This window comes from Vipera berus (genome assembly GCF_964194415.1).
Source record: "Vipera berus genome assembly, chromosome: 9".
Lineage (NCBI taxonomy): Eukaryota > Metazoa > Chordata > Lepidosauria > Squamata > Viperidae > Vipera > Vipera berus.
Genome location: NC_138212.1, coordinates 13,883,069 through 13,907,955, shown reverse-complemented (window position 1 = coordinate 13,907,955; position 24,887 = coordinate 13,883,069). Strand labels below are relative to the sequence as shown.

The window sequence follows — 24,887 nt, the reverse complement described above, 5'->3', positions numbered from 1 at the left end:
CAAAAAGTTAATATCAAAATGAGGTGATCAAACCCTTGCTTTTTTTTTTTTTTTGCCCCTGCCTCCACCCAATGCTGCAAAAGGTAAAACTACATTTATAAACAGAGCTTTGGATTTTGTACAAGCATGGTCAGTTTTTCATCATACCTGTTATGTACTGGGCTCATAGTAATACCACGTGGGTTGCTGGAGCAGCTAATGGCTCTCCAGCAACCCAGACTACAAGTTTCCAGCGCTACAATTGGCTATCCCTAGGCGGCAATGGTTGCTTCAAATCTATTGGCTGCCGCCTAGGGGCTGCTAGACTATATATTGTAGCTAGTTGCAGCCATTTGCTCAGTACAGATTCTGCTCGAAATAAAATATGAGTTTCCCTGTACTCAGTTACCTCGTCTTCATTCCTGCGCCAAAGAACCCGCTATTAATACCATTTTCTAATTAAATCTGAAATTCAATCCATTGACCGGAAGTAGTGGAATTGTTGTTTAACTGAAAATAAATATGTCTGAAAAGCAAACAATCCATTTCTCATCCTCATTGGAAAACATTAGTAAACATACAAGGTGAAAAATAAAGCTGGTTAATTCCCAAATACTTCTCAGGCTTAGCTTAATATCAAGCTCACCTCTACATGTTACGTTCCCACCATCCTGATACCATCCTAAGCCTGCGAATAGGTCTGACACTAAGGAAGAAGGAGCCACATCGAAGGAATTGCTCACCTTGCCATAAATTAAAGATTTTGCTGGGGTTCATTTATTGGTGAAAGGTGCAACCGAAAAGTTATAAAGAGAACAACTACACTTCCCAGCAAACCTCTTCATTGGCCCTTCTAGATGCAGCTGCTGGGAGTTGTAGTCATCATCTCTTAAAGAATGACAAGTTCCTGTCCCTGGAATATTATGTTGAAGAATTAACATTTAAATAGTAAAAATAACAAATACATAATGCGTTTATCAAGCCATTAAATCAATAACAAGACAAGCTAAATTTCAGTTAGAAGTTATATAGTAAAGGCAATTTTTTCCCATTCAAGTTCGCACAGTTGGTTAAGCAGCCCTGCATGAGAGGAACAGAGAAATTTATAATGAATACATTATTCAGATTTTTCCCCCCAATTATAGCCAGATTGGCTGGGAATTTTGAAACATACTTGACTGGGAATCTTAAAACAAGCAATCCATAATGGAGATCTGTTTAGTAGAATACTTAGAATTTGGGACTGAGACAGTGGAGTGAGAATTCCAATGTTTTGGGTGTTGTGAAGATGATCTGAATTTGTATGGAAGGATAGAAACCTTTACCAGTTTATTGATAATCCTTAGAATTCCCTTATATTGCTTCTTCCTGATGCTCTCAATATGTCTTCTTTAACTTGATATGTTGAGGTGTGTTCAGAAAGTAGCTTGGATAATTCCTAGACCAGCTTGATAGTTCCAGCTTAGAGAAATATTTCATAAATAGCTTACAAGTGTGGCTGTTGCCATCCTCCCACCCATTCATAAATAGTACAAAGCAACTAGTATTTTCCATTTGGGGAAAATGTTCATAGATATCTAGACTATTAAACAGAATCTTCAGAAACTTAAAAATAGAATAGTGGGAAATTTGAGTACGCGGGGGCAGTGAAACTGATTCTTATCTACCTCTGCTTCATTAGAAGAATTGGCTTTCTGCCCCCATTAACGAGGCAGAACATTACTTATGCTGCTCCCTGAACTTGGTTGTTTGCTTGCAGATGTTTCATTATCCAACTAGATAATATCATCAGTGTTAGTGAGTTGGAGTTTACTCCCTGTTTATATAAAATAGCTTCCCCTGCCAATTTTGGTGGGGAATAGTCCTTTGACTAGTATAGTTTTCTGCTTATTTCTTGGTATTAATGCCTGCATATCTGGATGTTGGTTGCTGGATACAATGCATTCTGGTCTTTTTGTTCCCTTCTTAGCTTTTTTATTGTTTTTTTAATAGTAGGTAAATGTGATTTATCTCTTAATATCTCTATTGATGGCTGATTTGTCTAAATGCCAAGCTTTTAGGAATTCCCTACCATTTTGGGTTTTAGCTTGGTTTAGGATGCTCAGTGGGATGCTCAGTGGGATGCGGTGGCTCAGTGGGTTAGGACACTGAGCTTGTCGATCAGAAGGTCGGCAGTTTGGCGGGTCGAATCCCGAGTGCCACGTAACAGAGTGAGCGCCTGTTACTCGTCCCAGCTTCTGCCAACCTAGCAGTTCGAAAGCACGTAAAAATGCAAGTAGAAAAATAGGGACCACTCCGGTGGGAAGGTAACAGCGTTCCGTGCGCCTTTGGCGTCTAGTCATGCCGGCCACATGACCACGGAGACGTCCTCGGACAAGCGCTGGCTCTTCGGCTTTGAAACGGAGATGAGCACCGGCCCCTAGAGTCGGAAACGACTAGCATGCATGTGCGGGGGAACCTTTACCTTTACCTTTTAGGATGCTCACAGGTTCCCAGTTGAAACGATGGTTCAGCCTGTCTGTGCGTTATGAGATTAAGGAGTTTTCATAGTGTCTTCTGGCTGCTAGTCAGAAGGACGTGCTCCTCTAATCAACTTCTCTTCTGTTGAAACATTGGTTAACAATTCGTAGAATAAATTTCTACTACTCGTGTTCCCAGGTGGTTCCTCTCCAAATTGCTGAAGAGAGATGTGAAAGAGGAGAATACTTCTGTTTGCATAAGGAAACTCTTGTGCATGAACTGATGTATGCATCTTTCCAATGTCTAAAGAAATGTGAGCACTTTTTACAGTCTGTTTACAGGCATAGCCGTCTATTCACATATGTGTAGAGGCCTTTTGGTCTGACTTTTAATAATAATAATAATAACAATGATATTACAGGCTACTACAGACTCTTGATTGGTTTTCCATGAGTAGCTATTGAAATGTCATTTTGTCCCCAGGGCTCGCTCTTTGCAGAGAGCAAGAAATCAAGGCACTTTATTTAAGCACAATTATCTCCTGCTTGCTCGGCTCCAAAGTCCTATTTCAAACAAACACATCCAGTTCTCACTGTGGCCTCTCGCCCTGCTGGAGCAAGGCAGAGGCTTTGTTAGCCCTACATGGTAGACCAGACGAGAAACCAAGGTTATGAAAGTTCGTACAGGTAATCCTTGACAGTTCATTTTCTGCCCGAAGTTACAACGGCACTGAAAAAAGTGCCATATAATCATTTTTCACACTTATGACCATTGCAGCATCCTCATCATCATGTGATCAAAATTCAGATGCTTGGCAACTGACTCATATTTATGATTGTTGCTGTGTCCTGGGGGTCATGTGATCACCTGTGGCAAGAAAGGTCATAAAATGGGGCAAAATTCACTTAATAAATGTCTCGCTTAACGAGAGAAATTTTGGGCTCAATTGTGGTCGTAAGTCAAGGACTGCCTGTACAGACTGAAATAGCCGAGGGTGCTTTGCAACCGGAAGCATTTGACAAAAATATGCCCTGCCTCCCGAGTGTTAGAAGGGGAATATTTTCGCCTGTGGAAAGATTAGTTACTTCAAACAAACAAAACTGAATTCTCTGTTCTCTGTGCCGTAAATTGCAAGTATGTGAATTGTACAATTGGAAGGAAAAACTCCTCTTTTTTTCTTAAGGGTGGCAAATAACTTGTCTAATGTCTGGGGCGGAGGGAGGATATTTACTTCCATTTTTGTGTGCAAAGTTTCTCAAAACAAAAACAAACTTTTGCGGCTTCACAAATAGTGAAGTGGCTTCATAGGACAGGGGTCTGCAACCTTGACAACTTTAAGACTTGTGGACTTCATCTGTTGCCTGTTGCCAGACAAGAGAACTATATCTAGCTAACCCCTATTCCCAACTCTGTAGCTTCTGGCCATTACAGTTGTCTGCTGGGTATGGTCAAAATTGTTAAGATGGCCACTGCAACAGTGCAGTCAAAGTTCTGCAATCCACCTAAAATCCAAGTAGAGCTTCAGCTGCAAAGTTGTTATTGCCGTCTTGATTCTTTAATCTGTGGTTACCCTGACTCTATTTGTTTTAGTAGCTTCTGGTTGTAAGATTCAAGATGCATTTCTGGCAAGGAAGAAGTCACCCTTCCCTTTTGTGCCTGCCTCGGTACAGACCAGAAATGTTACGTTCAGAATGGAAGGTTAAGATGCAAGTTTGCTATATGCACAGAGATGGAGAGAGGAATACAGACCCACAGTGGAAGAATGGAGTTTAAAACTAATGCTGCTAGCCGAGATGGTGAAATTGACTGCCTTGACAATACAGGTAGTCCTCAACTTACAAACATTCATTTAGTGGCAATTCAAATTTACAGTAAGGTAAAGGTAAAGGTTCCCCCGCACTTGCATGCTAGTCGTTGCCAACTCTAGGGGCCGGTGCTCATCTCCGTTTCAAAGCCGAAGAGCCAGCGCTTGTCTGAGGACGTCTCCGTGGTCATGTGGCCGGCATGACTAGACGCCAAAGGCGCACGGTACGCTGTTACCTTCTCACCGTAGTGGTCCCTATTTTTCTATTTGCATTTTTACATGCTTTCGAACTGCTAGGTTGGCAGAAGCAGGGACGAGTAACCCCCAACCTGTTGATATTTAAAGGTAAAGGTTCCCCCGCACATGTGTGCTAGTCGTTTCCAACTCTAGGGGCTGGTGATCATCTCTGTTTCAAAGCCGAAGAGCCAGCGCTTGTCCGAGGACGTCTCCGTGGTCATGTGGCCGGCATGACTAGACGCCAAAGGTGCACGGTACTCTGTTACCTTCTCACCGTAGTGGTCCCTATTTTTCTATTTGCATTTTTACGTGCTTTCGAACTGCTAGGTTGGCAGAAGCTGGGACGAGTAACAGGCGCTCACTCTGTTACGCAGCACTCGGGATTTGACCCACCAAACTGCTGACCATTTGATCGACAAGCTCAGCGTCCCAACCCACTGAGCCACCGCGCAGTAAACAAAATGACTTATGACGTTTTTCAGACTTACGACAATTGCAGCATCCTCATAGTCACGTGATCAAAATCTAGATGTTTGCCAACTGGTTGAATTATGATGGTTACAGTGTCCCGGGGTCATGTGATCACCTTTTGTGACCTATTAACAAGCAATGTGACTGGGGGAGCCAAACTCACTTAACAACCATGTTACTAATGTAATAACTGCAGTGATTCACTTAACAAGTGTGGTAAGAAAGGTTTAAAATGGGGCAAAATTCACTTAACAAATGTTTTACTTAGCAACAGAAATTCAGCTGTGAATGTAAATCTGCATTTTATATTTCTTACAATTTTGAGACCACTGTTAGATTTTGTACAAGACAAGGAGAAAAAGCAACGTGTGACTTCTGATTTTGAAGATTAGATTTGAGGTGACCAGAGAAATATTGTGGATTTAAAATAATATGGTTGTCCATATTTGACAATATATATTAAATTAAAATTAAGACAAGAATGCACTATGAATATTGGTTCTTTAGAACGTTGAGCATTGGTATCTTATGATATTTTAAGTATTGGTATTATTCTTTAAACTTAGAGAGAGGTGGTATTATTGTTTCTGTGTTGAAAAAATCAGAGGCCACTATTATTATATATTTGATGATTTTTGTCACTTTTTAACTTTTCCCATTATTCCCTTTTCCTTTTATATTATTTTTTATTTTAATGTTTGATTTTGAAATTTAATAAAGATATTTTTTTTTTAAAAAAAGGGAACTTAAAATGTAACAGATCCTGCATTCTGCACCACACAGCCAGACCTGAAAACCATAGGAATTCACCTGTGTCTTAATCTTCTTTGATGATCTTGGGGAAAAGTTATTTGGCTATCTGTTCTTGTTTTGGCTGCTCAAATGCTAAATCCAGTTTATTTTGCAGGCAAAACGGGAGCCCACTTGGATTGAGAGAGACATGAAAACCACAGAGAAGGTAAGATTTATGTTCTCACCCACTTCTCAGAAAAGTTTCTTTGTTTTGCATCTCACTTTTTCAGAGAGGGCAAATGCTGAGAGTTGATTGGTGTGGTGTAGTTCTGCACTGGACTGGAGCTGAATTAACGTAGGACATTTTGCATTCTTTCCTTCTGAGGTTATAGGCTGTCTTGATGCTCGGTTTGAGCCCATGTTTGGAAATGCAGAAGACTGGTGCATTTGTGTAAAAAGAAAAAGGAGGGAGGATTTTGAGTTCTTGCTTCATCCCCAAACCAGAGGAGACTGATGCTGATTTTCAAGACCAATCAGCCTGGCGAGATAGATGAAGCTAATCTACTATTCTGATGCACCTTGCTAAAAATGTGGGGTTACTATTTCATGAAAGAAGCAGATTGCAACTCTAGGACCTATGCTAAATTTCTTGTGATTTTAGCTTTTGGAAAATCTTAGCATGGGCCCTTTAAAAGAAATATTCTTAAGGGGCTTTGGTGTGGGTAGGTGGATGTCCCTTAAAATTGTGGTTCCCTTTTCAAACATTATAAATTAACCATTTTTTTAAAAAAAATACTCATCCTTTCCATAACCTGGTGTCTTTTAAATGTATTAAGTCTTTTGCTTCTGTGCATATTCTGAGCGTTTAATAAAATAGAGCACCCCAAATTGTGAATGGTAGATCTGAATTGCATTTCTTTAGTTAGTTAGCTTTTATTTGTTTATTTGTATCCCCCTTTTATTATTTTTGCACATAACTCAAGGCAGCGAACATATCCAACACTTCTTCTTCCTATTTTCCCCATAGGAGCAACTTTGTGAGGTGGGTTGGGCTGAGAGAGAATCAGTGGCCCAAGGTCACCCAGCTGGCTTTTAAATTCACTTTATATGGCTAACCACCTAACACATGATTCCGGCTGGCTAACAGTCAATTAAAAATAACCAACAATAAAGACCATTTGAAAGACAATGTCAATACCAACACTGCTAACATTGGATGCTCTTGCTTTGACAACATATGGAGATGCAGCCATTTTCCTTCTTATGTTTTACTCTTAGAATTAGAGTTAGAATTAGTTGATACTGGGGGGGGGAGGAGGAATGTGTATGGGAGTTAGACATAACAATATTGTAAAAGTGTGAGAACTGTTTTTGAAATAAGAGATGATAAGAAATTGTGGGTTGGAAAACAGGAGGGAAAGCCTGCATTTCAAACTAATTGGAGAATGTGATTTATGACTGTTAATTAGAGGAGAGAATTGTGCTTGAACTATGTGCTCAGGGGAGGGAATTCAGATTTTGGCTTTGCCTATGTACGCAGAAGCTATGCTACTCGAATAAAGATTCTTTAAGGTAAACAATGCCTCGAGGTTCTTTGAAGGGTTTCATTTGTCGGAACCATGACGGTCAAAACAATATAATGTGTTTGGAGCAATTCAAAAACATAGAACCAGAAGCCCAGGAATGGCTCACCCAATAGCCTGGGGGAAGAATAAGCTCTTCACTGGTTTACAGGTAGTCCTTGAGTTTGAGCAGAGGCAGGGAATGATGTCCTTTTTATGATTTGTGGACTTCAACTCCTAGAATTTCTGAGCCAGCCATGCTAGCTCAGGAATTCTGGGAATTGAAGTCCACAAGTCATAAAGGGGCCATCGTTCCTCACCTCTGAGTTAGGACCACAAGTGAGATTAGAATTCCAATTTTGCGATCGTTTTTGCCATGGTTGTTAAGCAAATCACTACAGTTGTTAAGTGAGCTACGGTGATTGTTAAGCAAATCTGGCTTCCCCCGTTGACTGCTTGTTGGAAGCCAGTTGAAAAGATTGCAAATGATGATCATAGGACCCCCGGGGTGCTGCAACTGTCATAAATATATGCCGGTGGCTAAGCGCCCAAATTTTGATCAAATGACCATGGGGATGCTGTGACAATCATAAATGCAAAGAACGGTTGTAAGTCGCTCTTTCAATGCCATTGTAACTTAGAATGGTCACTAAACAAATGGCTGTAAGACAAGGACTACCTTTACTAAAGGCTCTCAAAGTCAGGGCCATTCATATCTAGGAAAGGGTGCACAGTGTTTTTCAGTGCTGTCCTGGAGACGTGTCTGATGCCACTCTTGAAATCCAGGATGGTACATCTGTGAGAGTTGAATCCTTCACTCTGCTTTCAACTAGGTCTCACTTATACATGTCCAGATCAGCCCTCTCATCCACAGATCCATCCATGCATGATGGATATCTTAGCACAACCCAACTTAGAATTCAAATAACAGAACTGTAGACCAGAGTCTCCAAGGGTCCAAAAATAGGCATAGGGGAAGAGCCCTCAAAGCTGAAACATGAAATTGTTCTAAGATATCCAGACTTCCTTATTTGCCTCCATCCCCCTGCCATATTTCCTATATACTGATCTACATGTGCCAAGATATAACATTGTATTTCTGGTTTCTGAGATGTTCTTGGGGTTGCTTTTGTCATCCAGTGACCCTACCACACAGCAGAAGTTTATGGTACCAATAGAAGAGAATATTGGTAGTTTGGGTTTGAACTGTAGGGTCCTTGGTGCTCTCTGAGTTCTGAGCCTGATGGCCACCAAGCTCAGAGAGCACTAAGGACAGTGCAGAATTTTATGGGGAGGCTCTCTATAACAACCTCTGTCCATCCCTGCCCACCCATTCCTTCTTCCATCTTTCCCTCCTTCCTTAAAAAACCAGGATTAAGGTCAAGAAGACACACAGAAGCAGTCTGACTTTTCAGGGGCAGCTTGTCTTATTTCTGGAAGAACTCCAGATCTTGCCCACATTATTTTGAAGCTTAGTTTCTCAACCGACAAACGGGGGAAAAACACCTTCTTTTAAAAAGAGCATAGGGAAGCTGGAGTTCCCAAGAAGTTAAATGCTCTGCCCATGAAAGTGTTCTGTTTTGTCTGTGCTGCCATGGTTCCCTATTTGTGTTATTTTTATTCCTACAGATGTTTCTGGGGCCATGGGGGAAAGGAAGAAGCATTCTTGAGAACAACAGTGAGGTCCTGAGAGAGCTTTCCGTACCATTTACTGTTGTTGTTGTTAGCTGCAAAGTCGTGTCCGACCCATCACGACACTATGGACAACGTTCCTCCAGGCCTTCCTGTCCTCTACCATCTTCTGGAGTCCATTTAAGCTCACGCCTACTGCTTCAGTGACTCCATCCAGCCACCTCATTCTCTGTCGTCCCCTTCTTCTATTGCCCTCAATCTTTCCCAGCATTAGGCTCTTCTCCAGTGAGTCCTTCCTTCTCATTAGGTGGCCAAAGTATTTGAGTTTTAGCTTCAGGATCTGGCCTTCTAAAGAGCAGTCAGGGTTGATCTCCTCTAGGACTGACCGGTTTGATCGCCTTGCAGTCCAAGGGACTCGCAGGAGTCTTCTCCAGCACCATAGTTCAAAGGCTTCAATTCTTTGGCGCTCAGCCTTTCTTATGGTCCAGCTTTCACTGCCATACATTGCAACTGGGAAGACCATAGCCTTGACTATACGCACTTTTGTTGACAGGGTGATGTGTCTGCTTTTTAGTGTGCTGTCTAGATTTGCCATGGCTTTCCTCCCGAGGAGCAAGCGTCTTTTAATTTCTTGGCTACAGTCCCCATCTGCAGTGATCTTGGAGCCCAGGAAAATAAAATCTGTCACTACCTCCATTTCTTCCCCATCTATTTGCCAGGAATTCAGAGGGCCGGATGCCATGATCTTGGTTTTCTTAATGTTAAGTTTCAACCCAACTTTTGCACTCTCCTTCTTCAACCATTTACTGTACATGCTTTAAAAAAAATAGGAAAAAAAATGGTGTCAACCAAAAATTGCCCGTTCTAATGCCAAATGTCACTGGAACAATTTCAGGGAATCAAGTGAGCACATACAGGGTGCTTGTGGACACATGCAAACCAGGGGTTGCCTATTCGAGCGACCAATCAACAGTGGAACCAACCAACTTCTCAGAATTTAAAGAGAGCACCAAACGAACGGCCAGTCACACCCGTTCAGGATGAAGCATGAACCTGGGCAGTGGTTTGCTCTCCAGGCTTGCCGTTTAGCTCTCGAACATTTCGTTACCAGGCTACGTATCATCATCCCTGGGGCTTCAATAGAATTGTCTTGTTCTATCTTTTCTTTAGCTTGAATGTATATAAGCTAAAGAAGACTAGACCAAGAGAATTCTACTGAAGCCCCAGGGATGATGATACCTAGCCTGGTAACGAAATGTTTGGGAGCTAAATGGAAAGCTTGGAGAGCAAACCACTGCCCAGGTTCATCCCATTGCTTAATCCTGAAATAAGCGACTAAATCTTGCTGTTATTGGAGAGGAAATTAACTCTTTCAGGGAGTAAAATCACTGAAGTTGTGGGTAAAAGCTTGGTCTTAAATAAAAATAAAACCGGGGTGTGAGAGAGTTGAAGTGTTTCACGTTTACATACCACAACTCATGGTACAAAAGAGATGCAGGCAGGAAGCTCTGTTTTAACCTTCTTTGCATTGACAGCTAAGCAGCCCCCGCGCTTCCGGTGGGTTTGCTTTTATGGTGGTAGCTAGTCCTCTGTGAAATCAAGTGTGCCTGATCGGATGGCTTTCCTGCAGTCTTCAACCATGTTCCCATAGAGACCTTGCAGCTGGAGATGGGCTGTTTTGACCAGGATGGGACAGTGGAAATGGCTAAGCAGCTCAAGATTCCTTGCCTCTTTGCCTTTCTCACACAGTTGGCTCTGGGGAAACGGCGTGCCGAAGCCTGCAATCTGCCCTTGATTTCTGCTAGCAATGTCAGTAAACCGGTTAGTAGTGCAGGCCAATTCCTCTCTGGTTACGCATGTCTGCTTGTTTGCTCATTTGTTGGGGCAACAAGGCAACTTCAGGGATGAATGGTGGGGTGGCTTGGAAAAATTCTTCTTTTGAGTAGTTCTCTCAGCTGTATAGGAGGGTCTTTATTTCAGCTTTCTCCAGGCTGGCATGTTCTGGGTATCTTGACCTGTAGCTTTTACAATTGTTGCTCTTTAGCAAAGTGGCTTGAAATTGTGGGACTTCTCCACTAGTGCAATAAAAGGATAACAGCCTGGAAAAAAAACTGTAGTGATGAGGAACGTAGACCAAAATTTCATTCTAGGTGAACAGTTGGGCTAGATGTATCATGGTTGTGTTGGAGAGAGACGGTCCCAGTCAGGAGGAGAGGTCAAGTGGGGAATCAGTCTGGAATCATTAAGTAGACACAAGAAGGCAAATCTGACCTCTTTGGATCTTATCTCTAGCCTTTCCCAGGGGCAACTGCCAGTCTGGGAAGATTGCTGTGAAATAGGCACTGAGCAATGAAGCGGCTAGTTTATGCTGTACATGTGGGGTCTGATTGTGCATGTCTGACGGATTGCTACAGAATTCATTCCATGCGACCTTAACTTAATTTGACAAGGATGTTTAGAGTTTGCTCCAGAAACGTCCTTACCGTAATTCCATGCTACTGTTGCTTCATTTAATAGAGGTGTTGTTGGATTGTGGCATAGCACTTTCAGTAAACCTAATCTGTCTCTCAGATACGTTGAACTAGACATGTGGAAATTTGTCATGTTAAGAATAATATTACTTTACCAGAATGTCATCCAACAAAGAACATCAGCTGGTTGGTTTTGTAAACTCAGTTCTTGCTTAATAGAGGAGGCATGGAAATCTCCACCCTGTCCAACCTTGTGAGACAAACAGAAATGATTGAAGACAGGCAATGAAAAAGCTTGAATGGCCACAGGAGTAGACTAAGGCTACTTGACTGAAGAGGCTGTGCCAGCTGAAGTGGGAAAGGGCAAAGCTCACAAGCAGAGCAATCCTTGGCATCTTCAAGTGAAGCTGCAAAACTTTCTGGGTTGAATACGGATGAGACTGCTTCATCCTGGTGCCATCTGGATATATCTGATGGCAACTGCCTTCATCCTAAGTTAGCCCACAGTGGCTGGACAAATGATGAGAGTTATAGTCTAACACTTGGTGGATGTTAGCTGGGGAAGGAGGAATACTGTAGATCAGGGTCTCCAACCTTGGCAACTTGAAGACTTGTGGACTTCAACTCCCAGAATTCACCAGCCAGTTCATCTTGACCTGGATGAACTCCTGGGATGGCTTACACACATCATATTTCTGGAAATTATCACAGTAGTTTGCTTGAGGAAGCTTTCTTTCTGTGTCCCCAGGGACGTTTCTGCAGAAATGCAGCCAACATTCATTGCCCACAATGACCTCAGGCAAAAGTTGGGAAAGAGTTATTTTCTGCAAAAAACTAGAATTCCTTTGCCCCAATTTGGAAACCCTCTAGTTGTGTGGACCCCAGAATCCTTCAACCAGTATAGCCAGTGCTCGGGATTCTTGGTATTGTAGTCTACAGCTCTAGAAGATGCTCAGGTTAAAAAGTATTCTAGTTAATACTTTCCTAGATATGGTTATGACTTCATAGTAAATACAGATTAAATTATAAAGTTTGGTTTTGGGTTAGTGTAATGTGAGAAGAAAATCAGTGTTTATATTATGGTTTGTTTTCACGACAGCTAACCACAGTTTGGCATCATATGTTGTTATTGACTTACTGATAAGGAGTAATTATGTAGTGGAGTAATGATGTCATGGTTTAGATATCTGGTTTGTTCCCTGGCTAGTTTTTGTGTTCTGTCTAGGCCTTTAATCAATTCAGAGGGAGATGAAATAAAACTGGCAAAAATATGAAGGAAATCATACCAGGAATTGGGCAAACAAGCCTTGGATCAACTGCAAGATTGATTCCAGCTTTCTCAAGAAAGTCAAAAAACCATGACTTGGTGTCCATAAGCAGTTAATTAGTTGTGATAGTTAATAGATGTTGGCATGATCATGGATAGTATATCACTTTGGGAATGAGTTCTTAATTTCACATCCTATCTATAAGATTTCTGGAGGTATTTCTTAGGAATGCCTCAATTCAGAGGCAGAAGGTACTTAATTCGTCTGGAGCAGAAGGTACTCCAATGGCCTTTTCCAAATCTCTGATTCACTGAAAAATGCTGAACTAGGGTGGCCTTTGTTGACCTAGCAGAACCATTTCTAAGTTTCTGAGGGGTTTTTTTCTATTATAGTAATCATAGTTAGATATATACCCTGCCTTTCCTTCTGCAACTCAAGGCAACAAACAAACCCTCTATCACAGGGGTGTCAAACTCGCCATGTCACGTGACGTGTCGCGACGTATTGCGGCTTTCCCCCCATTGCTGGAGCTGGGGTGGGCATGGTTTTGGCATGACGCATCCGGCCCGTGGGCCGGCAGTTTGACACCCGTGCTCTATCAACTTTTCTCATTAACCACCACCCTATGAATCAGGTTGGGCTGAGAAAACGTAATTGGCCCCAAATCCAGGGGAACTTCCTTGGCTAATGCTGGAATTGAACTTGGCTCTACCTGGTCTTGCTCAAACAGTTCCACACTGCCCAGGACTTTTATAAGTGGTACTCGGCAAAGTGTTCCCCATCCTTTTGGTCATCAGCAAAACTGTCCCCCACCATCCTCTGTGAGTGTAGTTTGAGGTTACTTACTCCTTCTTAGGATTCCAATAGGAAGCATGTTTTTGACTGGAATCTGATTCTAGGCAAGGCTTTTTCAGCTCATGCCAGTTGCAAGCACTGGCACCGTCTCAATCTCCCCCAGGCAGAAAGGAAGGATTGCTGGGCCAAAGGCTTCCAAGGGATGGGGGTGGGGGTGGGGGTCTACCGAACAGCTCAGGAGGCTGAACAGATGGTTTGGGGAAGCTGGCAGGATGCCTGTGGTGTTTGTGCCAGCCACACAAACTGTGTTTTGCAAGAAACCCGAGCCTGTGTTTGCGATACAGTGGGTAATTTAGATGGCATAAACATTCCCATTCTTTGCCACCCACCCAAAGGAATGAGAAGAAGATGGCAAAAGAAAAGAGCGATGTTTTGAGTGGGGAATAGGAAGCAGAAAACACGCATATGGGATCAGAGGAAAAGAGCAAATGCTTGCAAGTTATCAGGTTGTGGATCTGGCAACTTGTCAACTGTGTGGATCAGGACTCTGGAGCTTTTCAAGACTCATAGGGTGGCCAATATGTTGTTTGCTTTGCCAGATGCATAAAGTGATATGAAGATACGTTTGTATGTATACAAAATGCACACCTCTGTGGAGGTCCAGAGTTGGGAATGTTGTTATTAAAGACAGGAGGCCAAAAAGCTCACCTGCATCTTTACTATTCACTGGATCAGAAGTCTCCAAACTTGGCAACTTGAAGACTTGTGGACTTCAATTCCCAGAATTCCCCAATCAGCATAGAATTTAGGAACCCGGCACTAGAAATCAGGAGTAGGCAACCTTGGCTCTTTTATGACTCGTGGACTTCAACTCCCAGAATTCCTGAGCCAGCCATGCTGGTTCAGGAATTCTGGAAGTTGAAGTCCACGAGTCATAAAAGAACCAAGGTTGCCTACCCCTGCACTAGATAAATATAAATGTAGTTTAAAAGGAGAAAGAAGGAGAAGGGATATTTTTTTCAAGCTTTTAGGATACAAGGAAACAAAAAACTGGAGGAGCATAAATCTAGGTCTCTATCCGATGCAGAGACTTCTTTATTTCTAAATTTTCTTTCTGGCTTTTCATGGATAAAATGCTCCAAGCAAGAATGCAACAATTTCATTTTTTTATTTTTTACATTGATATGCTGTTCCAGTTATCAGACAGCATTAAGCAGCTTGCAATTCTACCATGTGCATGTACAATGAAAACAACAAATATTGCCCACAATCACATTTCATTAAAAAAAATTGTTAAAAATAATAAAAATATTATTATATACACAAAAATGTGAAATCACAGCTGACAGTTCTTTAGCTAGTGTTGTCCTTCATATGTATTGAGCTCTTCCTAAGAACCAAGGATGACACAATGAATTGGTGTATTGTACATGCAGATTCAAGCAGTGTGGCTTTTTGTATCTGACAGATGGAAATGTTGCCAATATGCAGATTTTCTACACGTCATCCAATATTTGTAGGTCACTCAATATGCCAATAATCACTGGAAACACCACAGTTCGTTTATACCATAATCTTTCAATTTTCAGAATGTGATATTTTGTAATCTTCTGTAAATCTTTGTCTTCTATACTATATTATCTTCTGGTGTTGCCACATCAATTATCCAGACTTTCTTCTTCTCAACCGCAACTAATCAGTTACGTTATGATCCAAGTCTTTTGTCAGTTTATGTTTGGAAATTCCACAATATTTTAATCTACTTATTTTAAACCACTTTTTCATTACTGGCACATGATAATTTTTACAGATGTTCCAGTGAATCATTTTGACTTGTTTATAATCAGTTTGTGTGATCTCCTTGCACAAGCTGAGTATATGATCTATTGTTTCTTCTGCGTCTGGCACAATCTGCACTGGATGGGATTAGTTTGAATAGCTTAACGCTTAAGCAGCCAAAATCAAGCCTTCAGTTTCTAGAGTTAAAGTTAAATATAAAGAAATCCCAACTGATCAACAGGTCCAGCAACCAGCACTGAAAATAAAGTTATTGGAGTGGTAGATAACTTCTGACTTTTAACTGTCAACAGTAAAGAACTACCATTCAAGAAATTTAGATTTAGATTTTATTAGATTTATATACCGCCCTTTCCTGAAGGACTCAGGGCGGTTTACAGGGCATTTTAAAATCACATCAATATAAAATACAAAGTTAAAAGAGAATGATTCTCCAAAGCACCCGAAAGCAGGACAAGAAGCAACGGATGGAAACTAACCAAAGAGAGAAGCAACCTAGAACTAAGGAGAAACTTCCTGACAGTTAGAACAATTAACCAGTGGAACAACAGAAGTGGTGAATGTTCCAACACTGTAAGTTTTTAAGAAGAGACTGGACAGCCATTTGCCTGAAATGGTATAGGGTTTCCTGCCTGAGCAGGGGGTTGGACTAGATGACCTCCAAGGTCCCTTCCAACTTTATATTATTATTATTATTATTATTATTATTATTATTATTATTATTATTATTATTATTATTATTATTATTATTATTTAATTAAAAGATTAAATTATCCCTGAAAATAAAACCCCAGTTAAAATTCTCAGCCTGGGCCGGAGAGCTGAAAGAGCCAAGTCTTCAGGTCTCGGCGGAATGAACGCAGGTCAGGGGCAGTCCTGAGCTCCACGGGCAGCTGGTTCCAGAGGGCAGGCGCACCCACAGAGAAGGCCCTCTCCCTGGGTGTTATCTGCCAGCAATCTTTTACCGGCGGCACCCTGAGAAGACCCTCCCTCTGCGAGCGCACTGGACGAAGGGAACTTGATGCTGGCAGCAGGTGTTCCCTCAAATGTCCCGGACCCAAGCCATTTAGGGCTTTATAGGTCATTACCAGCACTTTGAATCTCACCCAGAGGGCAACTGGAAGCCAATGCAGCTCACGGAGTAGAAATGTGATACAGATTATTAGTCTACCCACTAGGTAGACCAGACCAGGAAATCAACTCCACAGGAAGGCTAAAATTATCTTTATTAGCATTTACTATAATATATAGCAGGACCCTGTAAGTATGATTGTGCTATACCTCCTTCCCTTTTTTTATTCTCCAGTAAATCAGGGAGGCCACTGTTTGAGCGGCTTCTGAATATTATCTTGTTGCTCTGGATTTTTTAAAAAAACGCGTTGGAGGAAATGGCTGTTCCATATTTTCATCAAGATCATCTTTCTTACGCTTTACCCATGCCAGCACTTGAAAGGATAACAATGAAGTCCTTGGAGAAGATACGCAGATGCTGTGATGCTTCTATACCTTCAAAAGTCATAATCACAGAGGCATCAGTTTAAGTTGTGACATTGAAATAGAAGTGAAAGTGAAACTTTGACGAAGCGGGCGAGGAAGAGTATTGACTTTTTAAAACTTTGGTGTTGCAGAAGACTCCCGAGAACTCTATAGATAACCAGGGGGGGGGGAAATAAAACAAATGGCTCACAGAACAAAGCAGTCCGTAGTTCTCCTGTGAGGCATAAATTACTATTTTCAAATTATCACATTTTGTATATACATTATTGAAAGACCTATCTTTATTGAGAAGTGTATAATGCAGGGAAAAATAGAACTAAATAAAGAGGACAACCAACAGAAGGGTAAGGGGACTCAATTACTGTAGCAGTGGTTCCACTATTACAAAGCCCGAAAGCCACCAGATGGAGATAAGAGTTTCTCCAGGATAATCTTTTATGTTATTGAAAAGGACAATCCCACTGTGATAGCACATAATGAAATCAACGAATTGACTCCTTCTGACATGACCTGATTTTTATTTTTTACACTGCCACAGACATGACATTAATCTGAGGCAGTGGTGGAATTCAGATAGGTGAACAACCGGTTCTCTGTGTGGATGCCGCTTCTGGAAGTCCATTCTGGGCCTGGGCAACAAAAGTAGCTACCGGTTCTGCTGAAGTGGTGAGAACCAGCTGAATCCCACCACTGATCTGAGGCAATATAGGACCTTTTAGTTGGACATCTAAGTACTCAGAGTTCTTCAGAAACTGAAGCCATCTGCCAGGTCAGCCTATGAGGCTAAGCTTCACCACCTGGAGTCAAAGATAGCCCTAGAGCAGGGGTGGGCGACTATGGTAGCTATAGGGCCTGTGGAATTCTGGGTTGTATAGGTTGTACAGTTGCCATGGTTGCACACCCCTGTTCTAGAGCAGGGGTCTCCAACCTTGGCAACTTTTAAGACTTGTGGACTTCAACTAGCTGGCTGAGGAATTCTGAGAGTTGAAGTCCACAAGTCTTAAAGTTGCCAAGGCTGAGATCCCCTACTCTAGAGACCTTCCACACCATTGCTATATCTGGTGCCAATAAGATTTTCCAGTGGTAGGTTTAAGGCAAGCTTTTGGTCAACTTTACTGATGCTGATCAAAAGTACAATCTTCCCAAAATTGCCCTTTCTAAATGTTGTGCCACAGCCAGAGGCCTGTCCCGCTTAACCTTTATATCAACCCTTTCTAGGGAAACAGAAACAGATGCATTTACCTAAGCTTGTTTTAAAATTGCAGCTTGGTGCCCTCTAATTCTAATTGCAGCTTATTGTTACCTACTTTGGCATAGTGCACCTGGTCTCTGAACTAGAAGAAATAAAAGAAATGCAAAATAGAATTCATTTTTTAAAAAACCCACTGTGTTCCTGTTTGCCTGTGGGCAGAAGGGGTCACATAGTAACATAAGCTAAATGGATGAAACCCCCACACACACACACTCCTCTATCTGACTTTGTGCTTTCTTTCGGCCTTGATATGTCTCTCATTTATCACTGAATGTTCCTGCCTTCTTTTCTTAAATGCTCAAAGCATTTTCATACACACAAGTTCAATCAATTCACTACAAGTCTATAAAAGTAGGTATTGTTACTAACATCTGGCTGTTTCTTAGGGTCACAAGAATTTGCATACTTTTTGTAAACCTGGAGCCAATGTGCATCTTCGGATGCTTGTTCTCTTTCTATTTGCAGTTATTGTCTTCATGTGTGTGTGTGCCTTGCTTACCCGGTTCTTGTTTTCCTTTTCCTTCCTTCGCATTCAGAACGAAGGTTCTGTCCAAGAATATACAATCACATATCTTGTGAAAGAAGGATCCGAGAAGGCTGACCCGTCTCAGTTTGAGCTCCTTAAAGTTCTTGGACAGGGCTCTTTTGGCAAGGTGAGGCTATATATTTCATAGTTGATGTAAACTATGTGTGTTTATATTACCTAGCTCCAAAACTACTTCCCATTTCTGTTTCCCCCCCCCCCCCCCAATTCTGCTAGATGTGTTGCTGTTTCTCATCTAGACCTTTTCTGCACAGGTCTTCCTTGTCAGAAAAATCACCCCACCGGATAACAACCACCTCTATGCCATGAAGGTCCTCAAGAAGGCAACTCTGAAAGGTGAGGTGGTCCTACAGGCTTATGAATCTAAATGTATTGGCCAGCAGAATACGTGAGGGACATTCATTAGTTTGGTTTTCCTCTAGCCCAGGGGTCTCCAAACTTGGCAACTTTAAGACTTATGGACTTCAATTCCCAGAATTCCTCAGCCAGCATAGTTACAAGGCTCAAACCTCTATTTGATAATGTTCTCTTAAACAATTGATCAACTTATAAGACCTCTGTGCTTCACTGATATGGCCCAAGAGTTGCAGGCTTTGAGTTTCATGTGGGCTAGTACTGTGCATTTTTTTAGCTTTACTCCACTGAATTGGTCTCTTCTCTGTTGATAGTGCGTGATCGTGTAAGGACCAAAATGGAAAGAGATATTCTTGTTGAAGTAAACCACCCATTCATCGTGAAACTCCATTATGGTGAGTACAAGAATTTGTTTTCCTGATTTGGGGGAGCAATATAGGTCACAGGCAGGTTATATATATTTTTTTGTAGGCTACCTTGTGGGGCTTTGCTGGGCAGAGTATAAAAAGATGACAATTACTCAACATTCTCAAACTCTGCGAGCATAGATGCAGCTGGATGAGGCATTTATTTATTAACTACAGGGGTCTCCAAACTTGGCAACTTTAAGACTTGTGGACTTCCACTCCCACAATTCCTCAGAATTCTTGGGAAATTCTGGGAGCTTGAAGTTCACAAGTCTTAAAGTTGCCACGATTTATATAATATGCAGAAAAGATTTTGGGTCAGCATGCTCTGCTTTTCTGCTCAAGCAAGTACACATGAACTCTAATACAATTTTTAGAAACAAAATTTAGAAAGTTAAAAGCACAAAATTAATATGTTAGGAATTTTCCATGCAAAGCAATATATATTTCAAATATGTTGCAACAAAAGCTGATTAAAAGTTTAAAAGAAACTGCTCACATGGGCATCTCTGGATGTGGGACTAGGAGGAACAAATGACAGGAGCTTAAATAACCTTGTCATACTAACATTAAACTACTTGCCACAGGCACCACAAATTTATAATGATGATGTTTGCATGATGATGTCATCATATATACAGGTAGTCCTTGACTTACAGCCATTCATTTAGCAGTTGTTCAAAATAACAACAGTGCTGAAAAAAAGTGACTTATGAGTGGTCTTCACACTTATGACTGTTGCAGCGTCCCTGTGGTCACGTGATTGCAGTCTAGGTGCTTGGCAATTGGCTTGTATTTACAATGGTTGTGGTGTTCCAGGGTCATGTGACTACCATTGGCAACTTTCCTAGCTGGCTTCCAATCAGCAAAGTCAACAGGGGCAGCCAGATTTACTTAACAGTCATGCTTAACCACCACAGCAAAACAGTCATAAAATCAGCTGTGGTCTTGTGATGACTCATTTATTTATTTGTTTGTTTGTTTGTTAAATTTATTTGCCACCTGTCTTGCCATGAGGCTATTCTAGGCGGCTTAGAACAATAAAAAGGAAGAAATGAAAAGAGTGTAAATAGAACAAAAGTAAGATAATAGAACGGGTGTCAAACATCCGGCCCGCGGGCCGGATGCATCATAGCAAAACCGTGCCCACCCCATTGCCGGCAATGGCAAAAAAGTTGCGATATGTCACGACACATCACATGACGTTGCGAATTTGACACCCCTCTAATAGAACAATACAATTTAACAACCACATTGTTTCTGGTTCCAGTTGTAATCGTAAGTCGAGGACTGTATGTATGGCATCACTGATGTCATTGCATATGTATTTTCACCATGAGCTTCAGTTCCTAGAGTGCCCCTGTCAACATAGCCATTTCTGAGAATTTGGGGAGTTGAGGATCACCCATCTGGAAGCCATGCAGTTTAGAGAAGAATGCCTCAAGTTCAGCTGACTCGGCCTATCCCAACTTCCATGATGCAGGGGCCACCATACCAGAAGGCTGCCACAATTATTTAGGGAACGCTGACCTCTGTTCTCTGCCTTGCATTTCAGCTTTCCAAACAGAAGGGAAAGTGTACCTCATCCTCGATTTTCTCAGAGGAGGGGACCTCTTCATGCGCCTTTCCAAAGAGGTGAGTGTATTCGCATGCCACATAACTTACTGGCTATTGGATATTGGATTTTGGAATTTGCAGTGTAGATGCATCACTGTCAGGATACTGGCACCATTGATCAGAACAAGGTCCTATATAGCCTTGGCAATTTGAAGAGGACTGGAGTTCAACTCTCAGAATTCCTCAGCCAGCTTGGTGAGAATCACAAATAGAATGAATACTGTTCCTTCAATTCCAGTTATATCTATTTGGTAATAATTCTGTTTGTGTTTCCCTTGCAAAAAATATAACTTTGAGCCTTTAAACTTTTCTGAAACTCTGGCATTCAGCAGTGGCTTGATAGACTCCTGTAGTACCAAATCATCTCCTCTCAAGTGCAGCCAAAGGACTGAGAAATAGTAGTGCCTGCTTAACAGTCTCTTGTCTTCATACACAGCACCTGGATATCTTGGGGCTGGGCAGGGGGCAGCAAATGCAAGGGGGGGAGGTCCCGATGGCATAACAGAAAGGGCCATCTGAGCAAGGAGGTACCATATGGTCCTTGAGTTATGACCGTAATTGAGTCCTGCAATTACGATTGTAAATCATGATAGTTATAAAGCAGTCACCACCCGACCAGACCCATTTTACAGCCTTTTTAGCAGCAGTCATTAAGCGAACACCATGGTCATTAAGCGAGCCTATGATTTGGTATGGGGTGGTTGTTGCCTGAAACTGGAAGCAAACATTGATTTCTGTCAAAAAGATCATAAATCACGGTCACGTGATTGCGGGGTGCTACAACAGACATAAATGGGGACCGATTGTTGAGCGCCCAAAATGCAGACATAAGTTGGGGACTACTTGTAACAGGGGAAAAACAGAATAGCTTTCAATGAAGACTCTGTTCTCTTTACCCTGTTCTCCCCCTTCTTTCCAGCTGCTTAGCAACTTCTAACAATGCTTTTAAAATTGATGCATTTTCTATCACCTGCCTGTAAAATAGAGGCAAGTGAGTAGACTACAGAGCTTTAACAAAACAGATAGAAAAAAGATGGAGAGAGTGGGTTGGGTTCTCGAGTTAATCATGCTGGCAATGGGTCCAGGATGCAAGACACAGGTTTTGGTGAAAGACAGCCCAGTTTCTGTAACAACAAACAAGTTGTATGCAAATCTTGATCTTGTGTTCCAGAAAATAACTGTATTCTAAGAATTCTGCCCTTCTCAGCCTGCCCCCCCCCATTACAGAAATATCAGAAAAAAAGAGTCATTGCTGAGAAATCGGGTTTGTGATTAATCCAATCAGTGCATCACATAAAGAAGTCAAGAACATTGTTTAAAAGAAAAAAGGAAAGGGATTCTCACAGTGCAGAATTCAACTCAAAGTACGGAGTTGTCCTTTATTCAACAGCCTTATAGTCACAGATGCAGACATTATGGGAAGGGTTAAGAAGGTCAAGCTGACAACCACAACTCTACGCAGTACGTAAGAAAGCAGTGGGGTTTTTTCTGGCCATCACAGCTGCCCTCTTGACTTTTATGACCCTTCCTGTATATGGTCCTGCACACACACAAGCACTACACCAGAGGTCTTCACACTTGGCAACTTTAAGACTTGTGGACTTCAATTCCCAGAATTCCTCAGCCAGGAATTCTGGGAGTTGAAGTCCACAAGTCTTAAAGTTGCCAAGTTTGAAGACCCCTGTTCTACTCCCTCGTGGAGTACTAATCCTCAGCTTATGACCACAGTTGGGACCAGAATTTCCATTGCTAAGCAAGGTGATTGTTAAATGAATCGCGCCCAATTTTATGACCTTTTTCCCATAATGGGTTAAGCCAATTATTGCAGTTGTTCAGTGAATCAGGAAGTCTTTAAGCAATTCAGCTTTCCCCACTAACTTTGCCTGTTGGAAGCCAGCTGGGAAGATTACAGAATGGTGATCATGTGACCTGGGATACTGCAACCCTTGTAAATACATGTCGGTTGCCAAGCGCCGGAGTTTTAATCACCATGGGGATGCTGCGATGATCATAAGTGTGGGGAACAGTTATAAGACACATTTTTTTCTGTGCCATTGTAAACTTCAAAGAGTTGCTAAAGAAATGGTTGTCAGTCAAGGACTATCTGCATATAGATAGTCTTGCTTTTCTTTTCGATATTGCTTGACCTGAACGGGCAAGTTCTCTCTTTCTTTCAGGTGATGTTCACAGAGGAAGATGTGAAGTTCTACCTTGCAGAACTGGCGTTAGGACTTGGCCACTTGCATCGCTTGGGAATCGTGTACAGGGACCTCAAGCCAGAGAAGTATGCCCTGGCCAGAAGCTCATTGACTGGCTTCCTCCAGGGATCTTATTGGGTGGCAAATACACGTTGGCTGTAGATGGGCTTACTCAATGGACACTCAAGAGACCTTTAACTCATCCATATGACGTAGTTCGTAGCTCAGGGTTGAACTGTGGGGCCAGTGCTGTTCTTTGTGCTTGGTGGTTTTCTTGCAGACGTTTCGTTACCAAACTAGGTAATGTCATCAGTGCTAGAAGGAATGTAAGAGAACAACATAATTCTCTGGGGTGGTTTCGGCTTACAATAAGAATGCTGGCGAAATGCAATGCTTTGAATGAGAATTGGGCAACCTTAGGCCTTACCCAGTATCCCATTACGGCCCTCCAGAAGCCAGAGATTACACCCTTGTGATTTGGTCGCTAAATGTTCAATTTTGTCAATGCATTTTTGTTTCCTTTTTTTAAAAGAAAGATAGGCCTACAGGGGCTAAATCACTTCTGTCTTACCCTGAGCTTCTCCAGAACATAAACAATCACCCCCAAATGGGAGCGGTGTGTGTGTGTGTGTTTCAATGTGCTTGGAGTGATTTGCTCTTCAGCGACTTCTTCTCATTTTTCACCTTTTTGGGGGGGTCTATCTTTCAGTATTTTTCTCATCTCTATCCTCCCCGTGCAAAAAAAAAGCTAAAATATTTTGTTTTATTTCTGCCCTTTCCAGTGATATCATCGTATTACTTTGGGGCTTCCTGGGAGATGTACTGAGTAGTGGGCCCTGGCCCTTTAACCATGTCCACCTCCCAAATTATGATATAACCACCTTCAATTAGCTCCACTGTGACCCAAACTGCTGCAGCCTGTCCAGTTGCAAAACCAAAAACGTATCGGATCACCCCAGTTTGTGGTCCCAGTGGAGAAAATACAAGTGAAATTCTCCATCCTGCAAGCCAAGCCTACATCTTTAGAAGAAAACCGTTAGTTCCTGCACAATTCAGCTTTCCCCAACCTTCTGCCCTCTAGCTCTGCTTCACTCTTCCTCTGCAAAGATTTTTCATTAATCCTAATTATTGACAAGTCCTCTCATTTCCTTATTTTATTTATGGGCTTGGTAAATGTGTATTCCACTTTTCCCATCTTCCTGGAGTTAAAGGTGGCATACATAGCACCCTCTTGTCAGGCATGAAAGACCAGGCCTTTACATGAAGGTCCGATTAAATTGATTTATTGCTAAACAGCCTATACACAGGAACCTCCTCAACTAATGGTCAGTTAGAGTTAGAGTTAGATAAGGGGAAATGCCACTTGAGGGGATTGGACATAGTTTGTGGCTATGCAGGGATTCTAGACTGATTCCTCTTAACTCCGCCCCCAGGTTCTACCACTCCTTCTCCTACACTCACCAATATCAGGTGATATAGGCTGCAACTGGCCCAAAGCTTCTTGGGTCCTTACATGGTTGAAAAAGAACGTAAACCTTGGTGTTCCTGTTCTTAATCCAACACCTTTGCCATATTGGCTTTTGGACCAAGAGGGAGAAGTTGGCCTGAAGTCACACAGTGTGCCTCTATGGCTGTAAAATGAATATAGATAGTCCTTGGCTTATGACCGGAACCTCCGTTGCTAAGCGATGTGGTCAACAAGTGAGTTGCACTCTATTTTGCAGGTCTTTTTGCCATGGTTGTTAAGTGATTCCAACCTGGTCATTAAGCTTTCCTCATTGACTTATTGGAAACACCCTGGGAAGATCAC

The 24,887-nt window shown here is 41.9% G+C and overlaps 1 protein-coding gene across 3 annotated transcripts in view; it reads left to right on the top strand.

Annotated features, from left to right (window-relative positions):
- The window catches only part of RPS6KA1 (ribosomal protein S6 kinase A1), a 51,087-nt gene that overhangs the window by 5,127 nt on the left and 21,073 nt on the right, over window positions 1–24,887 (top strand). For 2 of the 3 annotated variants that reach the window (XM_081335039.1, XM_081335038.1), the window contains exons 1-6: window positions 10,464–10,698; window positions 18,494–18,610; window positions 18,756–18,837; window positions 19,170–19,250; window positions 20,818–20,897; window positions 23,057–23,163. In XM_081335039.1, coding sequence (XP_081191165.1) covers window positions 10,546–10,698; window positions 18,494–18,610; window positions 18,756–18,837; window positions 19,170–19,250; window positions 20,818–20,897; window positions 23,057–23,163 — 620 coding nt within the window. In that variant the 5' untranslated portion in view covers window positions 10,464–10,545. Of the gene's footprint in view, window positions 1–5,858; window positions 5,910–10,463; window positions 10,699–18,493; window positions 18,611–18,755; window positions 18,838–19,169; window positions 19,251–20,817; window positions 20,898–23,056; window positions 23,164–24,887 lie in introns of those variants that run through there. The other variant, XM_081335040.1, reaches the window with a different exon arrangement.